General features: G+C 41.1%; 1 protein-coding gene across 2 annotated transcripts in view; it reads right to left on the reverse strand.

Annotated features, from left to right (window-relative positions):
* nup210 (nucleoporin 210) overlaps positions 1–18,062 on the reverse strand; it is a 32,766-nt gene that overhangs the window by 2,151 nt on the left and 12,553 nt on the right. Inside the window, exons 20-39 of one of the 2 annotated variants that reach the window (XM_082519520.1) lie at positions 17,662–17,763; positions 17,416–17,544; positions 17,039–17,166; positions 16,818–16,953; positions 16,654–16,716; positions 15,780–15,959; positions 15,615–15,695; positions 15,327–15,458; positions 14,918–15,076; positions 14,444–14,535; positions 14,114–14,288; positions 11,945–12,120; positions 6,379–6,599; positions 4,850–4,986; positions 4,028–4,142; positions 3,560–3,706; positions 2,746–2,996; positions 2,431–2,635; positions 1,726–1,845; positions 116–196 (exon numbers count right to left, since the gene is read on the reverse strand). In XM_082519520.1, coding sequence (XP_082375646.1) covers positions 116–196; positions 1,726–1,845; positions 2,431–2,635; positions 2,746–2,996; positions 3,560–3,706; positions 4,028–4,142; positions 4,850–4,986; positions 6,379–6,599; positions 11,945–12,120; positions 14,114–14,288; positions 14,444–14,535; positions 14,918–15,076; positions 15,327–15,458; positions 15,615–15,695; positions 15,780–15,959; positions 16,654–16,716; positions 16,818–16,953; positions 17,039–17,166; positions 17,416–17,544; positions 17,662–17,763 — 2,830 coding nt within the window. Of the gene's footprint in view, positions 1–115; positions 197–1,725; positions 1,849–2,430; positions 2,636–2,745; positions 2,997–3,559; positions 3,707–4,027; positions 4,143–4,849; positions 4,987–6,378; positions 6,600–11,944; positions 12,121–14,113; positions 14,289–14,443; positions 14,536–14,917; positions 15,077–15,326; positions 15,459–15,614; positions 15,696–15,779; positions 15,960–16,653; positions 16,717–16,817; positions 16,954–17,038; positions 17,167–17,415; positions 17,545–17,661; positions 17,764–18,062 lie in introns of both variants that reach the window. The other variant, XM_082519519.1, reaches the window with a different exon arrangement.

Genomic DNA, 18,062 nt, shown 5'->3' on the forward strand with positions numbered 1-18,062 from the left:
TTTCTGCTTTTTAGGCACAGTCAGCTTTTTGATCAAGCTGTATATTCTCATGAATGTATGTTCTCATCTATTTACAAATCGCTGTTTGGGTAAAGTCACAGTGACATTGCCCTACCTGAGACTGGTGACGACGGTGTCCTCTGGATGAAAGCAGGATGATAAGTTCGTTCCCTTGGCGTGAACACCGAGTGGAGGACTGCCCGGGGGGGATACATTTAAAAACATGAGTGTTTGTTGACCTTCCTATATAAAAACTCTTAGCCACAAAACATAGTATTACAACTTTAGGTGCTTTAAATTATGACCACCACTGATAACTGACTGTCAAGTTAAAGAAGTACTTCACTGTGAAAGAACTTGTACCACTGCAATACACTGATGCATCAGCTTGTGTTTGAAGGAGTTAAAATTTTAAAATACAAAACATGTTAATAGCTTTAATGGATGTTCCAGTAACAGTGGAAAAACCTTGCTTGTACACAGTCTGGATAATGAGTACTGTAACTTTCCTTCAGGCTCTGTGCTTTTAGCATAATTAATTTTGACAAAGAAGTACCGCATTAAAAAGATGCAAAGTCTCAACTTTAATTTTGTTTAAGACGTCAGTATTGAAAGGGTTTCATGTGAGATGCACCCCTCAGGGCACAAACAGTTATTCAAAAGTATTTGGACATTTTCCTAGTTAATGTTCTTTGGGCTGTGGTTCTGTCTCATTCACAGAAGACTCCCTTGTGGCTCGAAGTTGATTGATATTTGAGAATTGATGCGACTTCCACAGGAAGGACAAATCATTTTAGAGACTGGACTACACCTACGTAATCATGACCCGTTTCCCTGTCAGTGGTCATAGTACAACTTCATGACCATACCCTCAAACTGATGGCGAGCTTCACAAATAGAAAAGCCTAGTTGGTAAAATGATCCTGCATCAAAATGATAGACTGTAGTGTAGAAGAAAAGGGGAAAAGAAAAAAAAGGGGGATAAACTCAAAGCATGACACCTCATCTGTCAGAGAAGGTGGTGCATCCGTTATGGTTGCCTTATTGATTTCAAGGCTGACAGAGGCAACAGGACTGTAGAGGTGCACAGGAGCATTCTGTGTGCAGTGATTGAGTCAAATCAAAACTAATTGGTTGCTTCGGCTGTACTTTTGGGATCGCTGAATGATGAAACATCCTAAGAGCTTTCTAGGCTGAGCACTTGGAATAGCTTTGATTCATCAGTAAATATTAAAACATTCCAATGTGCCTCAACCTAAATGAAGAGCTGACTCCAAGCAGGGTTACCCCCACAACAAGCTGGAGCTGAGGGTGGATCTAAAGAAACGCATTAAAGTGTAAGTTGAGACAGTCGAGGAGTGCAAAAGTTTTCCACAAAATACTCAATGACATTTTAATTGGCACTTGTACCTGTGATGTCTTTTACATGGGTTACAATTCAAACAGCAATTTTTAAACCTACTAAAATGCATATTTTGTAGTATTTTTGTGCATGAGAATGTGCACAGAAATCGATTCCCACTCCCTAAAAAAGTAACTGTCCAAATACTTATGGTTTGGTCTGTGAACAGCTGTCGAAAAGTACGATTTTGGTACACTCCAGGTACATAAAAATATTACTTTGATGACAGAAAACAAACTAGAGTGCAGTTCTTTAAAATGTGATCTAACAGGTCCTCCAATTATGTAAGGCTTAGTAATTCCAACAAGAATAAGGCAACCCACCGATTATGAGGATAGCTGTACCAGCCAGCAGAGCGAACAGGGTGCAGAACATCATCTGGTAGGAGTTTATGAAGCTGTGGAAGGAGTGGCCCCCCTCCATATAACCAACTGGAGAAGCAGCTGCTGAGAGAGAGAGAGAGGCGTTTGAGATAACAAGCCCATTTGAAATGCTGAAATCACACAACACACTCAACATATTAGCTACGGCAGAAAGGATAATGATGTTGTTACAACACTGGTGATGTCTGATACCTGAATGGAAAGATGGTTACTAAAAATATGCCATGTCAGTGTCCTCATTTCCCACAGATGGCAGGGCTGGTTACGTGGCTGGCATTGATTATTTAGCAGTAACCCATTTAAACAGCTAATTACCTCAATACAGAAGGTTTTTTTTACATTATGGCCACATTTCTATTTTCTGTTCAATTGAAGGGTAAAAAAACAACAACAAACTGTTAAGCACTGTACATTGAGATGTGCATTTTCTGTCATTGAACAAAATGATGATATGTATTGAAAATATAAGATTAAACAATGTGAATCATTTACGATGAACTATGAGTAGCTTCACATTTATAATAATACATTGTGAAACAACCCAGCTACATTTCCTGCAACATTACACATAAAATACACTTAAAGTAAAACGACAAGTTTGGCTTTAGGTTCTGTGGATTCTCATTTGCACTGTTAATATCTGACCTTGAATTGCAGCATTGGGATCAGCTACGTGAATCAAAGTGACTGGGATGACGAGATTCTGGTCGGAGGAAGTGCTGCTTATAGAAATGGAAGCAGAAACTGCTAAATGGGGGTCCACAGCACTGACGGTGTACTTTGAGAAACTGGGGAAGTTATGGTGTACCTCCTTCTCTTGGACAACAATGTTGGGAGAAGTAGACGCCACCTAAAGATACCACAAAGTGATGCATGCTTCTAAACATCATATCTTAAGTTCACTAAAACACGGAGAATTAAATTAGAATAGCATTATTTAGCTTTAAAAACATATTGTACCTCCACATTGGACAGGGCTGCAGTAGGGCCATAGACTGTGAGTTCAGCTGATGGGTGTAAGTTTGAGAGCAGCAGCTCAGTCTGGTCTGAGTACAGGCCTGGCTCAATTGGCAGTCTGGCACTGACTTGTACCCCAGAGAAAGTACTGCCCTCCAGGCCTGCCTTCACCAGCAGGTTGGTCATGGATACGCTGAGCACGCGGGTCTGCTGGTCAGTGATGGGCTGCAAGGTCATGGAGCATGTGTAGAAGCCTGAGGCATTGGACACAAGTAAAGGTGATGGTTAGAGATAAATTACTAATGTGTACATTTGGTACAAGACCTGATCATGAATACCACCATGCATGTGAGCCCTGATATAACTTTGGTTACAAAAAAGATGCCAGGTACATACAAGAAATATGTATTTTTCCCCTTTAAACTCTGAATATCTGAGAAAGTATCACTTCACAATCACATAGTTCTATTAGAAACCCTTTAAAATTCAGCTGAATGGTTACAACCTCATGAACACACTGTGGATCCCATTGTACATAAGCCAGCAACTAGGGAGAAGTCCCAAAATCCCAAACACAATTAGACCAGTGATTTCAGGCAACAGGGCGTCTGCTCGGTTCAATACATCACCCGGACAACTTTTATAGCCCCTGCTAAATTCGTTGTATGGGCAATGCAGGTATTGATTATGCCCTTGTAAACAGTACTTTCCTACCCCCTTTGCACACCATACACATAAAAAATAAAAACCTATGTAGTGGGGAGGGAGGTTATGTTTTAAAAGTATCTTTTAATTTAAGGGGGGGGGGCTCTCTTACCAATGCTGGGGTCAAAGGTGACGTGCGTTTTAAAGACGTCATTAGCAGAGAAATCGACAATGTCGCTGGTAAAGCTGAGATGGCAGTTTACAGATGTTTCTGGCTGCAGCTGTGAAATAGCTTCAATCTGGTTAGAGGAACAGGTTCCTGTAGTTTAGGACACAATAGAACAAGAAATTTGTTATTAAAAAAAATAAAAATAAGACTTCATGAATCTTTACATTTATATAAGGGGGGAAAAAAATCCAAAAACAACAATAACAGAAAGTTTTGATATTTGGGATGTCTGCTAAAATGGTTTCTCATATAGAGATGATTTACACAGCTTCCATATCTGCACTATAACGTGATTATTGGGTGAAAGAGCTAGCATGGCTGTGTGAAAGTAATAAATTCCTATAACATTTCTTCTAAAACACACAAATAAACATTTAAACAAAAACAAAAAACTAAATATGAGTTCAATACCAATGAGGTTGGTTCCTCTTTCTTTGGTTGTCAGGAGAACCTTTGTCTCCTTGCCATTCCTGACTGGTGTAGCCTGTGCCATAGCTGCTGTCCGTGTAGGAGTTTCCACTACTACCTACAGAGGCATAGAGAAAGACACAACAGCTAAAGGAAAATCCAAGGAAGATATAAGTGTGTACATGGAATAATCACACTGAAATTTGCATTCACTAGTAACCGTTTACATCAATCAAATCAAACCGTCGGGGAAGCAAACTAATTAAAACACAGCTGAGTGCTGAATATAACATTGCACCCACTTGTTTCAAAGACTTTCTCACACTGATAAAAAAAAAAACAAAAAAAAAAACAACATCTTAATTCAGTTCCTTTTAAAATGCATGTGAGCTCTTTTCTGTTTAAGATAGATAGCCAACATAAAAACATTTTAACTGCTCTAAAAGCAAATATTCATTAAAAATTGTGGTCACATTCAGGGGGAAGGAGCATGATTTAAAGAACAGCAACATCCAGAGAGCCAATTAATCCTTTCCACGCACCGTGTACAAGAATCCTAACAACAGCATTTCATGCGCACACATTATGCATAAATTAAGTGTTGTGGAAGTGATGATGGATATGCAATCCACTTGTTTTTAATTTTTGTTATGATACATGTCTAGAGGATTCCTGCAATATTCTGCACTAGTAGAGGAACAAATGTATAAAGAGCAGAGAAAGATCAAAATGGTACTGCATGCATAATTAGAATTCTGTTTATTAGTGCACATTCATTAAAGCCATGGCTAAACCACATACCAAGCTGCACTATAAGTAACATACCTCTCTGTATGTTTTCAAAATACCAGGTATCTCATAGTACACAGTAGCTGTCCCAGAGTCTCTAGCTACAGCAGCTCCAGTTTTAGGGTCCACCTGAAGAACACCATCTGCAGTGGAGCTCCAAGTGCCATGAGCACCTACAGAGAAGGCAAAGATAATATTGTGCTTTTAAAATATGTACAGTACACTTAAATTCACGTAAATTGGTACTCGTTTAGTTATTTTTGTGACATAAAAAGTAGGGCTGGGTATCGTCACTGATTTCTAGAATCGATTCGATTCTGATTCACAAGGTCCCAAATCGATTCGATCCACAATTCGATTCAATTCGATTTGAATATGGGAAATTTTGACAGTCAGAAATATTATAATTCAGATCAGTAAATTGACATATTTTTGTATCTATAAAAAGGAAGTTGACACACGCAAGATTTTATCAAATCATCACACAGATGCCTTCGTGTCAAAGTAGCTGAGGATAAAACACAGAAAAACATGAAGATTTTCCTGGCCTGGGATTTTATAAAAATACTCTGCAGTACATCAAAAACGAAAGAAAACCATTAATGAACATATGAACGTTACCTCTGACGTTACAGCGGTTTTATTAGAGACACGGCTGAGCGTTTTGCATTTTGTATAATTTTAAAAAGTTTAAATTTGTTCAGTATTGAACGGCAGAAATTAGGTTTGATTTTCAGAAGTATGTAAACGAAAAAAAAACAGCGGCCGACAGCGCTGTAAACAACGGTAGACTTGTGCGTAACAAACAAGCGAATAACGAAGAAAACAGTACAGAGAGAAAGAGAGAGAGAGAGCTGTGCATGAAGTGTGATTTTATCGTGGTGGAAGCAAAACAGTAAAAGTCAGAGGGAATTCATGACGATGTTTATGTGAAGCGTAGTTTGGATCTTCTTTTGCTGCTGGTTCAGTCAGTTTTATTTTTATTGTTTGGAGAGAGATAAAACTAACAGCTTTAGAATCGGTGCAAAAAGGGCGTAAACACAAAGCGCGGATCCGCCGACACAGAGTCAGCGAGCTGTCGGCTTTCAGCCCCGACCGTGTCCGTGCCGTCGGGTGAGAAAGTCACATCTCACTGATTCTGATCCGCGGGTCGCGCTGTGTGTTTAAGTCTTTGTGCAGAATCCGTGTTCCTGCTCGCATTTACTGTCTTAGATGTTTGGTGGTTGTTGAAATTTTGTGAGATTTCACCTGAGAGTCTGTCATTTCGGGCAAAATAAATTTATATTAAAAAAATCGATTCAGGATTTTAATGAATCGATTTCACGTTATCCAAGTCAGAATCGATTTTAATCGATAAATCGATTATAAAAACCCACCCCTAATAAAAAGTACTTTGTCCTTATGGAAAGTCAATGAAAAGCAATCAGAAAACATAAGAAATACTTATCTAGACTGTAAAATTGTGCCAAATTTAACAGACATTTTATTAACTTTCACAATGTTTTGTTGTGCTTTTTATTATTTTATGACAGCATTTGTGACATTTTAACGTGTAAATCTCTTACCACTGGGATTGGTTAACTGGATGTGGAAGCAGACCACATCTCCCACCATCAGTTTTTTGGCATCATCCATATGAATAGCATGTCCCACTGGAATTGGAACATAGTCTGCCACACCCATGTTTTCGCTGTCCCAAACTGCAAGGAGTGTGAGTCCTACATTAACTGTTCTCACTGTGAGGGTGTGATTACCAGGCCCAACCCCAACCTGCACAAGATCATCTCTAAAGAAAAGAACATAGGAACAGATTTAATTATGATTATCATTTGTACACGTTTCTGTGAAAGTCCTAATTTTTCAGGGTGTTTCAAATCAAGCGAGTTAGAAAAAAGGTTGGCCAAAACAGCTCCAGCCTTAGACATCAGTAAAAGAAGCTCTTAGGGGAATTTTATCACAGGCCAACAATCAAAAATGTGATACTTTCCCACTAAAATCATCTGTCAGCACCTGGAGAAAACCATAATAGAATCAATTTATTGTATTGCCAGGCGTGGGAGTCCCTTATTGGAAAAAGTGCAACACTGCTCTGTTCAACACACACATTTACCTCGCTCAGTCAGGTGGAAACAAGTCGTTCTGAAACTGGGGTTAAAGGAATACCTCTCTAAATTAATCAAATTACTCCTCATACAGGCTATCACTAGATGATGTTGTGACCTCAACTGCTCTGGTTGGATTGTACAGAAAATGAATGTACAACAGTATGAGTCAAGAGGAGTAGTAGAGTAGTATCGTGCAGAAGAATAAAACAAAAATAATGTTAGTATTAAAGATATACGGCGATGAGCCAAACATTATGACCAACATTGGCTAATAAGCTGTTGTTCCTTCACCTGCAGTCAAAGTAACTCTATGCTGCTGAGGCGTGGACTCTAAGTGACCTTTAAAAGTGTCCTTTCACAATAAGACCATAGTTTTCCAAGTTGTAAGCGGACCACATCTCCAGCACACTGTTCATGGTTTGTCCAATCTTAGACCAGCAGACAGTGCTGACCCAGAGCACTATGCAAGTCTTGCCTCAAATCACCTGAGTGGCCAATATTTTTTGGTCACACAGATGAGTCATGTGTGAAATGAAAGACAAAAAACTCCAGGTCAAATATTATATCTTATTATAATACACAAATTCTCTGTTCATGTGTTTGCCTCTTTTTCAATTCCTACTACACAATCAGGAGTTGTATAATATATATATTTTTAATTTCATCACAACAACATCTCATTTCCACAAAACTTCAGTTATGCATGATATGTGACGCCATCAGGTTGCCTGGCAACCATTTAGCAACGAGCTACAATGACCTCTTTTTCTTCCTTTATGCGCCTACAAAACCTTATGAAAGCATCCTGTTGTTTTCACAGCAGTAACATCTCATTTATATACACAAAAGCTGAATTATATAGGATATATTAAACCATCATGTTCCTACCACCTAGCAACGGGATGCAATGGCCCATTTATTGCATTTATGCACCTACAACACCTTATAAAAGCATCACATTTTCATTTCATGGCCGACAGCATGAACAGGCCAAATGATACCATATGTACTAGTAAATACATAGACATAAATTATATATATATATATATATGGTCCTGTACCAGAGGCCTGGGAGCTTGAGGGTCCTGCGCAGTATCTTAGCTGTTCCCAGGACTGCGCTCTTCTGGACAGAGATCTCCGATGTTGTTCCCGGGATCTGCTGGAGCCACTCGCCTAGCTTGGGAGTCACCGCACCTAGTGCTCCGATTACCACGGGGACCACCGTTACCTTCACCCTCCACATCCTCTCGAGCTCTTCTCTGAGCCCTTGGTATTTCTCGAGTTTCTCGTGTTCCTTCTTCCTGATATTGCTGTCATTCGGAACCGCTACATCGATCCCTACGGCCGTCTTCTTCTGTTTGTCTACCACCACTATGTCCGGTTTTTTAGCCACCACCATTTTGTCCGTCTGTATCTGGAAGTCCCACAGGATCTTAGCTCGGTCATTCTCCACCACCCTTGGGGGCATCTCCCATTTTGACCTCGGGACTTCCAGGTTATACTCGGCACAGATGTTCCTGTACACTATGCCGGCCACTTGGTTATGGCGTTCCATGTATGCCTTGCCTGCTAGCATCTTGCACCCTGCTGTTATGTGCTGGATTGTCTCTGGGGCATCTTTACACAGCCTGCACCTGGGGTCTTGCCTGGTGTGATAGACCCCAGCCTCTATGGATCTTGTGCTCAGAGCTTGTTCTTGTGCTGCCATGATTAGTGCCTCTGTGCTGTCTTTCAGTCTAGCTTTGTCCAGCCACTGGTAGGATTTCTGGATATCAGCCACCTCCTCTATCTGCCGGTGGTACATACCGTGCAGGGGCCTGTCCTTCCATGATGGTTCCTCGTCTCCCTCCTCTTTCTTGGGTTTCTGCTGCCTGAGGTATTCACTGAGCACTCGGTCAGTTGGGGCCATCTTCCCAATGTATTCTTGGATGTTCCTTGTCTCATCCTGGACTGTGGTGCTGACACTCACCAGTCCCCGGCCCCCTTCCTTCCGCTTAGCGTACAGCCTCAGGGTGCTGGACTTGGGGTGAAACCCTCCATGCATGGTAAGGAGCTTTCTTGTCTTTATGTCAGTGGCTTCTATCTCCTCCTTTGGCCAGCCTATTACCCCAGCAGGGTACCTGATCACGGGCAGGGCGTACGTGTTGATGGCGCGGATCTTGTTCTTACCATTCAGCTGACTCCTCAGGACTTGCCTGACCCTCTGCAGGTACTTGGTGGTTGCAGCTTTTCTAGCGGCCTCTTCATGGTTCCCATTCGCCTGCGGGATCCCCAGGTACTTGTAACTGTCCTCTATGTCTGCAATGTTGCCTTCTGGTAGTTCAATCCCCTCAGTTCTGACTACCTTCCCTCTCTTTGTTACCATCCGACTACACTTCTCCAGTCCGAACGACATTCCAATGTCATTGCTGTATAGCCTGGTAGTGTGGATCAGTGAATCGATGTCTCGTTCACTCTTGGCATACAGCTTGATGTCATCCATGTACAGGAGGTGGCTGACAACTGCTCCGTTCCGTAGTCGGTATCCGTAGCCAGCCTTGTTAATGATCTCACTGAGGGGGTTCGGGCCTATGCAGAACAGCAGTGGGGACAGAGCATCTCCTTGGTAGATCCCGCACTTGATGGTGACTTGTGCTATGGGCTTGGAGTTGGCCTCTAGTGTTGTACGCCACATCCCCATTGAGTTCCTGATGAAGGCTCTTAGGGTCCCATTGATCTTGTACAATTCTAGGCATTCCAGTATCCAGCTGTGGGGCATTGAGTCATAGGCCTTCTTGTAATCAATCCAGGCAGTGCACAGGTTGGTCAGTCTGGTCTTGCAGTCTCGGCTGACTGTTCTGTCTACCAGTAGCTGGTGTTTTGCGCCCCATGTCGGGCCCTGGTGCTGTCCAACTCTTCATACTGGAGACCCTTTCTTGGATATCTGCCACTGTGATGGTTACTGGACCCTGTTCAGGGAGGTCGCTGTGGTCTGCCCTCAGATCCACTAGCCACTGAGCATTGCCGTTATGGGTTGCGTCCTTCTCCCATATGCCCTTCCAGTATTGCTCCGTCTCCAGCCTTGGTGGTGCTGTTCTCTTATTGTTCCCTTGCCACTGAGAGTACACCTTTGCTGGTTCTGTGGAGAACAGCTGATTTATTCTCCTGCCTTCTATCTCTCTGGTGTACCTCCTCAAGCGGCTGGCCAAGGCTGTGAGTCTTTGCTTGGCAGTTTCCAAGGCCTCAGGTATGGACAGCTTGCTGTATTTCTTATGCACCTTCTTTGTCGCACCTTTCTGCAACTCCGTTAGTTGGCTAACCTCCCTCCGTGCTACTTTGATCTTGTCCTCTAGCCTCCTTCTCCATGGAGGGTACTGCCCCTTGTGGCTGTTCAACTTGTAGCCAAGCATCTCACTGATCACTGCTGCTGTATTGTAGATCAGCTTGTTAGTGTCGGTAATCGTGGTTGTAGGTATTGTCCGTAGTGCTGCATTAACATCATCTAGCAGACCTTCTGAGGGTACTTCACGTAATCTTGGTAACCGGCTACGGGGGATCCAGCTACGGGGGATCCAGGTTTCAATTTCAAGCTTGGCCATTCTCGGGTGGGGGTGATGATATCTCCCCCCTGACCTGGCGTCCTGACTCCTCCTTGCCGTAGCATTTGTGTTGTACCTCGTCAATCTCTAGCTGTGAGAGTAGTCCCTTCTTTCGAATGTTGGAACACTGAGCTACTAGTTGTTTCGCCGTCATTGTGGATGTTGGGTATCGAAGAATCCATAGGTCCGTCATCCTATTCATGTAGCCCCTGCCGCCGGGGTTACTTGCGTAGTAGCATTCCAACAACGCCCTGTTTTCGTCTCTTGCCCACCGATGCCTTCTTGTTCCAGTAGCCCACTTTTCGTTAGGGTGCCCTGGTTCCTCAACACCTGACGCGGACCTTGTTGATCCGGGCGACGTCCGAGCCGGCATGCCTTCATATTTATCTGTCTCGCTCATGTCTGCGGTAGGCTCGCTTAGCATAGGGGGTCTAGCCTTAGGACCCTTACTGGATACAGACGCCCAAGGCAGGAATCGAACTTGCGATCCTGGGTTCCAAAGGCGTGTAGTCTAACCACTACGCTATCCAGCTGCTTTTTTTTTTTATAATTTATTTTTATATATATATATATATATATATATATATATATATATATATATATATATATATATATATATATATATATATATATATATATATATATATATATATATATCTCTATATATATATATCTCTATATATATATATATCTCTATATATATATATATATGTGTATATATATATCTCTCTATCTCTCTATCTATATATCTCTCTATCTATCTATCTATATCTATCTATATATATATCTCTCTCTATCTATATATATATATATCTCTCTATCTCTCTATATATATATCTCTCTATATATCTCTCTCTCTATCTATCTATCTATATATATCTCTCTATCTATCTATCTATCTATATATATCTCTCTATCTATCTATCTATCTATATATATCTCTCTATCTATCTATCTATATATATCTCTCTATCTATCTATCTATATATATCTCTCTATCTATCTATCTATATATATCTCTCTATCTATCTATCTATCTATATATATATATATATATATTTTATTATAATAAAATTTTTTAAAAACACTTAAGAATCTATATAGAGAACACTGATGGATAACCTGCTACCTGAAATACAGTTGATAATGGCTAAGAAGGCTGTGGGTTGACATGACTTGGTTTGCTGTATTTGAAATAATTGTAGACATTAGCTCATGTGAGGCTGGGCGAAGATGCACAAAAGGAGTACTCAAAGTGAGGCCTTGCTTTTTCCCCCTCTATAAATAGGGCCCAGAACAGAAGGATAATAGCTTTTCAAGCTTGGGGTATTACACTAACAGAAAAATAAATCTTCCTCTTTTTCTTTGTCATGCTTCGATCTGAGAATCATACAGCCTGAAGCTTAATGAGAATTGCTAATGAACCTATAGGTTGCTTAGTCTCTCACCTGTTTGTGGTAAATGTAAGGTGGGAGTTGGAGCTGTGTAGTGCTTCTCCAGTGCTGGCATGAAAGTGGACAGTAAAGGTGAGTACAGTTCCCAGGGGGAAAGCCTTCAGGTTCTCTTTGGTGTTTGTGTGGAGCACCGGACTGGTACTGAAGCGCAAATAGGACACAGGCACCACCTGAAGAATAACATTAGTGTCGCAATCAGTAACTGCAGCGAGATGTCAGCTGTCACTTCAAAGGCCTGTGCTGTTGCTAATAGTTACAGAGTGGCTATAACGATTCCAGTACGGGCCAATTCTCAGTGGGCAGAGAAGAAAAAGGAGAAAGGCTCAGTCCGACATACGACAGGCAGTTACTACTGATAATATATTTTTAGAAAGATTCAATAAAGAAAACTGGCAATAGAAACCCTCTCCTGTATTCTTACTGAGTTCTAATGAAAACAAAAAGCTAGGATTTTAAATAAGAAAAATAAAAGGCGAAAAGAAAGTTGTCTTTTTGTTTTTTTTAAATACAAGCCATACCACACAAAAATACCAGATTATTAAATGTCTATCACTCCTAGTGCTATGCATTTTTGTCACTTATGTTTTAAATTTTATTATTACACAAACATAACAAAAGTAAACACAATATTCAGTTTTTAAATGATGATTTCTCTGATTACGAGAGAAAGGTTATCCAAACCTACAGCATCCTGTGTGAAACAGTAATTGCCCCTCTTGTTAAATCATGAATCAAGTGTGATTAAACAGATTTTTTGGAAAGCTTCAGTTTCACCAAACACACTCAGGCCTGATTACTGACAGAACAAGAGAGATCACTTAAATAGAACCTGTCTGATAAAGTGAAGCAGGTTAAAAGACCTCAAAAAGCAACACATCGTGCGACGACCTAACAAAACACCTGAGAATTAAAAGTCACTGTCATCTCTGTCTGGAAAGTGTTACAAAGCCATTTCTATGGCTTTGGGACTCCAGTAAAACACAGTGAGAGTCATTACACACAAATGGAGAAAACTTTGAACAGCGATGAAGCTTCCCAGGTGTGGCCGAGCAACCAAAATTACTCCAAGAGTGCAGGAACGACTCATCCAGGAGGTCATAAAAGACGCCAGAACAGTATTAAAGAACTGCAGGCTTCACATGTCTCATTTAAGGTTCATGAGTTCATGTTATAACAAGAAGAAAGAGACTGGGCAAAAATGGCATCCATGGAAGAGTTCAATGAGAAAACCACTGCTGACCAAAGAACATGAAGGTTCGCCTTACATTTACCAAAAAACATCTTGATGATCCCCAAGACTTTTGGGAGAATATTTTGTGGACTGATGACTAAACTTTTTGGAAAGTCTGCGTCCCATTACATCTGGCGTAAAAGTAACAGCGTTTTAGAAAAGGAATATCATACAAACAGTAAAATATGGTGGTGGTACTGTGACGGTCTGGGGGTTTAGTGCTGCTTCACGCCCTGCAAGACTTGCTGTGGTAAATGGAACCATGAATTCTGCTGTCTACCAAAACATCCTGAAGGATAATGTCCAACCATGTGTCAGTGACGTCAAGCTGAAGGGCTCTTGGGTTCTGAATCACTTAAGAAAAACAAAATGAAGACTTTGGAGTGGCCTAGTCAAAGTTTTGACCGGAATCTGATTGAGATGCTGTAGCATTACCTTAAAAGGGCAGTTCATGTACGAAAACCCACCAATGCAGCTGAATTACAGCAATTCTGCCAAAATCCCATCCTGTGCTGCTTATCTTTTTCAGGGTGTGGTGGGGCTGGAGCCTATCCCAGCTGTCTTGGGGCGAGATTTGCCAGATATTGCAAATGCTTGATTGCAGTTGTTGCTGGCCTGATCAGTTATTAGGTTTAGGGGCAATCACTTTCACACTGGGCCATATAGGTATGGAATTTGTTTTTTACCCTTACAAATAACACTGTCATTTAGAAACTGTGTTTACTTGTGTTATGTTTGAGCCAAAAGCATTAGATCTTTATATTGTTGTGCTTTTTAAGCTGCTTAATTTGTTTAATCAAGGTTTCAGCAGTCAGACCGCGCATAGTTTTTGGCAGGAGGTCAGAAGATGTGTTTTATAGTCAATATCCACATGATATCATGTTTAAACCATGAATCTCAAACAATTTTCACATTGTAGCTCTTAAACTGACCTTCACAGCAAGGATGAGAGTTTGATTGACACCAAAGGTCTCTTGTGAGGTAACCAGCAAAGAAGAGATACCAGTGAGAGAGCCAGAGAAGAGGAAGCCCTTATCGTCTACTTGAGCAATAACAACCTGGTCGGGACCATCTAACATTCGATAGGAGAGAGCACCCAAACCATCCCTATTGGACAAGAAAAAACAAAATCACATCATTCATTCAAACAGTATACATATTTTTATTACATGCTATAAACTACTGAAGAGCTGTTTTTCACCTGTATATGGAACAGAAAGAAAAAAAAAAAACACCCCACTGTGCAGGTGATTCCTACTCACCTGTTAGTCTGGAGTTTCAGAGCCGAGTTCGGAGCCATCAGTAACTCCCCAGCCTCTACTTTGGGATTAAGCATGTGCAGCTTGTCATAGACCTTGATCAAAGCAAAATGTTGAAACTCCAATTATGCGAGAGCCTTAATCATTCTTTGATGTTTCTGCACTAGTGACATGTCATAGTTTAATACAATTTGAAGTTGGATGCACTGCGCTCCCAATAATCTGCAGTGTTATCACTTCAAAGTTAACAGCTTCAGATTTTTATTAAAACTCAGCAATTTCAATGCTCTGCTGCCTTAAATGCCAGCTTTCCCCATTATGGAGAAGCAGCAGGGGACACAGTCAAGATATGCAAAGCACTCCATAAAAGGGGTATTTATAAAATATCTGAATAGGATGTATTTATGGTACTTTGTGTTTCCCTTCCCATTGTTTACAGATGTCTATAAAAAGTGAGCTATAGCCATGGTGCTGTACCTGAATCTGGATCTCGTCACTGAGCTCCTGCAGGTTGTTCACAAGCTGCTGAGCCGTGTGGTCAGAAACTCTGAGTACCACCTTCAGCCCTGTCCGCCCTCTCGTTCTTCCAGTCACCCTCATGCCAAAGTTGTGCTCTGACTGAAGCTCCACATTAGCCTAGATAAGACAAGGACCATTATGAGCATGGCAAAAATAGAAGCAGCAAATCAAATAAAAAGGCAACAGCGATGAGGAAGCAGGGGAAAAGCAGAGACAAAGCAGACGCTAGTTTTAAAAACCATAGTGAAATGGATGGACACCAGGTCTGAAGTAAATCTAATAAAAACGATCAATGGGAAATGAGAGACAAAAATAGAAGCTGCTTATGATATCAAATACAAGAATGAAAATCCTCAATGCTGGGTACCTCAATGTGTCTTGGCTGGACATCCAGGATGTCTCTCTTAGTAGTGGACCAGTGGAAGGTAAAACCAGGTAGCACACTGCCAAATGAGAAGGGTGTTTGACTGTTGGTCAAACCCATCACATATACAGGCATCTAGAAAAGGAAAGAAGATTTAGAAATACAAAAAAATAAAATTGCGCTGTTCAGTTATTGGTTTCAATTTTGAGTCTAAAATTGCTATTTGGACTCTAAACAGCAAAGAATCGATTTTGAGTCCGTTGTACTGATTCAAGTATAAAACGTTCACACCTGTGCTCCCGTCTCCATTCTTGTAATAGGTGCTCTGATTCGAATGGCAGTCAAAACCACAACTTCGACTTCTACTTGATCCTGAGGAAACAAAATAGTTTCGTCTGTCTTATGTGCAAAACCCACCCAAGCATTACACTTTTAAAACCACAGATATACATTTACCTGTGACACAACAACTAGCTTCCCGGTTTCTGCGTCAACAGCTTGGACCAGTCCAGTAACAGAAACATTTCCAACAGCAATACCTCTGACATGGCCCATGGGATTAACAGAAGCTACTTCCTCATTAGAAATGGAGAACAGGATATTGGACTGAGGCTGAGGACCACCTTCAGATGTGATCTGTAAACAAGCAGGATTGAAAAAAGAAGGCGTAATTTAAATTTAAAGAGTAATCTTGACTAATTTCTCCACAGTGTAGTGGTTTACACATTTCCCAGCAAGCAAAAAACCTGGTCCTGGGAAGAAACACAAAAAACATGGAGGTACCCATTGTGAATCAGGGAATAGCTAAAAGTTGATTTTTTCTAGGGCTCTTAACTAAACTGAATTAACTCATGTGTGCTGCCAGTGCAACGTAGACCTATTGTGCTCATATCCAAGTCTATTTTTTATTTCTTCTTACTAATCTACTGAAGACGATCGTCTTGATTCATGGTTTGAAATAATCCTAATTTTGATACACTGGGACTTTGTGTAACCCCCACAGCCCATCCACATGAAAAAAGTCATTGTAGTTCTGTTCCCTCTTCTTTTAACCCAACTTTCTTCTGACTGATTGTCCTGTCTACTGCATGAGGGGGGGGGGGGGGGGGGGGGGGGGGGTACACTCACAGTCAAAGCTATGTGCCACAGATGAGCACATCAGGGATACCTGCTCTGACAGTTTTTTTTCCTTTTCCTTTCATTCTCTCTCAACTGAGTGTTTGGCTCAGTTATTGCACACACAGTTGACCACCATCTTCTACTGTAACAGTACACATTAAATATTTTCTAATTAGAGTGTGAAATGAAGCAAATGACGTATTAGACGTACCTGCATCATTGCTCCAACTAACAGGGTCATCTTCCTTGGGATTAGCTTGAAAGGTGGAAACACCTACAATAATAAGAAGAAAAAAATGTTTTTTCCCCCTGTATAAAATGTGCCGCTAATAGAAGACCCAAAATAGACTACAAAAAAACTCCACAAAATTATACCTCTATTTGCTGGGGTGCTGAAGCAATTTTTCTCCCATTTTTATCCACAACAACAGCTGATACAGTGGTCTGACCGATGGCAACACCTTTCACCAAGAAAACAGCAGTATCGCTTTCTGTGGACTCCACTAATGGTCTGCAGAGGAGACATTCAGAAACAAAAAAATAAAGCCTTAGATCCCCTTTCACTCTAAAGGTAAAACACATTTTCTACTACTTACTTCAGAGAGACTATTGCAGAAGCTGTCTTGAGTTTAAGATTCATGAATTGGAAATAGCTGGCAGGGAATGGCTTCCTATTATCATCCAAGACTCTGACATAAGCTCTCACAGATTTGCCAATCTCCACCTGTAAGAGATGAAAAGCATCCATTAGCAGCAAAATAATTCTGGTTCACAGGAAGGGTAAACCTAATGATGAGTGTTAAAGACAAGCTGACTTTCAGTGGAATTTGAAAGGGAAGTGCTCAAAGACAATAACCATATTTAGTGCTTATAAGTCACTGAAGCATTGCAGGGATGTGTGATACTGAGAGATTTTTATAGTCAAGTAGTGCTTAGACCCCTCCAGGATGAAGGGCTGAGGCAGGACACTGACCTTGTCAACCACTCTTACATAAACCTCCAAGATGTCAGAAACATGTACAGTTGCTTTGGCGGGTGCGGGAAAAGCCAGGCAAAGGTCATGAACCATCACCTTAACCATGCCTGGAAGGATGGGAGAGACCTGGGCAAACAGCAAATGAAACAATTACAATTATTTCAATACACTTTTTTGAAATTCTACATTTCGTAACGTGTGCAGTCTACTATAGATAGACACAGTTAAGATGTTCCTTCTTACCTGAGCGGTGCCCTGAGCCTCCTGGAATACCACATTCACCATCCCTTTAATGCTGGTATTGACAAAGAAGTGCCCTGAACCCTCTCGCAGAGCCAGATTCACCTACAAAACAAAACTGGAGTGAGCAGTCTGCAGTGAAAATTAATCACAAAAATGATTCAGAAGACCATCTGTGTTCACAGTTGTTTTTCTGACAGGCAACTGGCCTTGCATGTTACATAAAAGGGGACAGATAACCACCTCTTTAAAATCCTCTAACACAGGTCACCAACAGTTATTTAACCCCCTACACCTACTTAACCCTGCTCCCATGTCACACATGATTAAGAGGGGAATGCTTACTGAGTAAACGGGGCAAAGGGTACACATTACAACTACGTGTGGTGATAAGCACCATCTGA

The sequence above is a fragment of the Aulonocara stuartgranti genome (genome assembly GCF_965226115.1).
Source record: "Aulonocara stuartgranti genome assembly, chromosome: 20".
In the NCBI taxonomy this organism is placed as follows: domain Eukaryota; kingdom Metazoa; phylum Chordata; class Actinopteri; order Cichliformes; family Cichlidae; genus Aulonocara; species Aulonocara stuartgranti.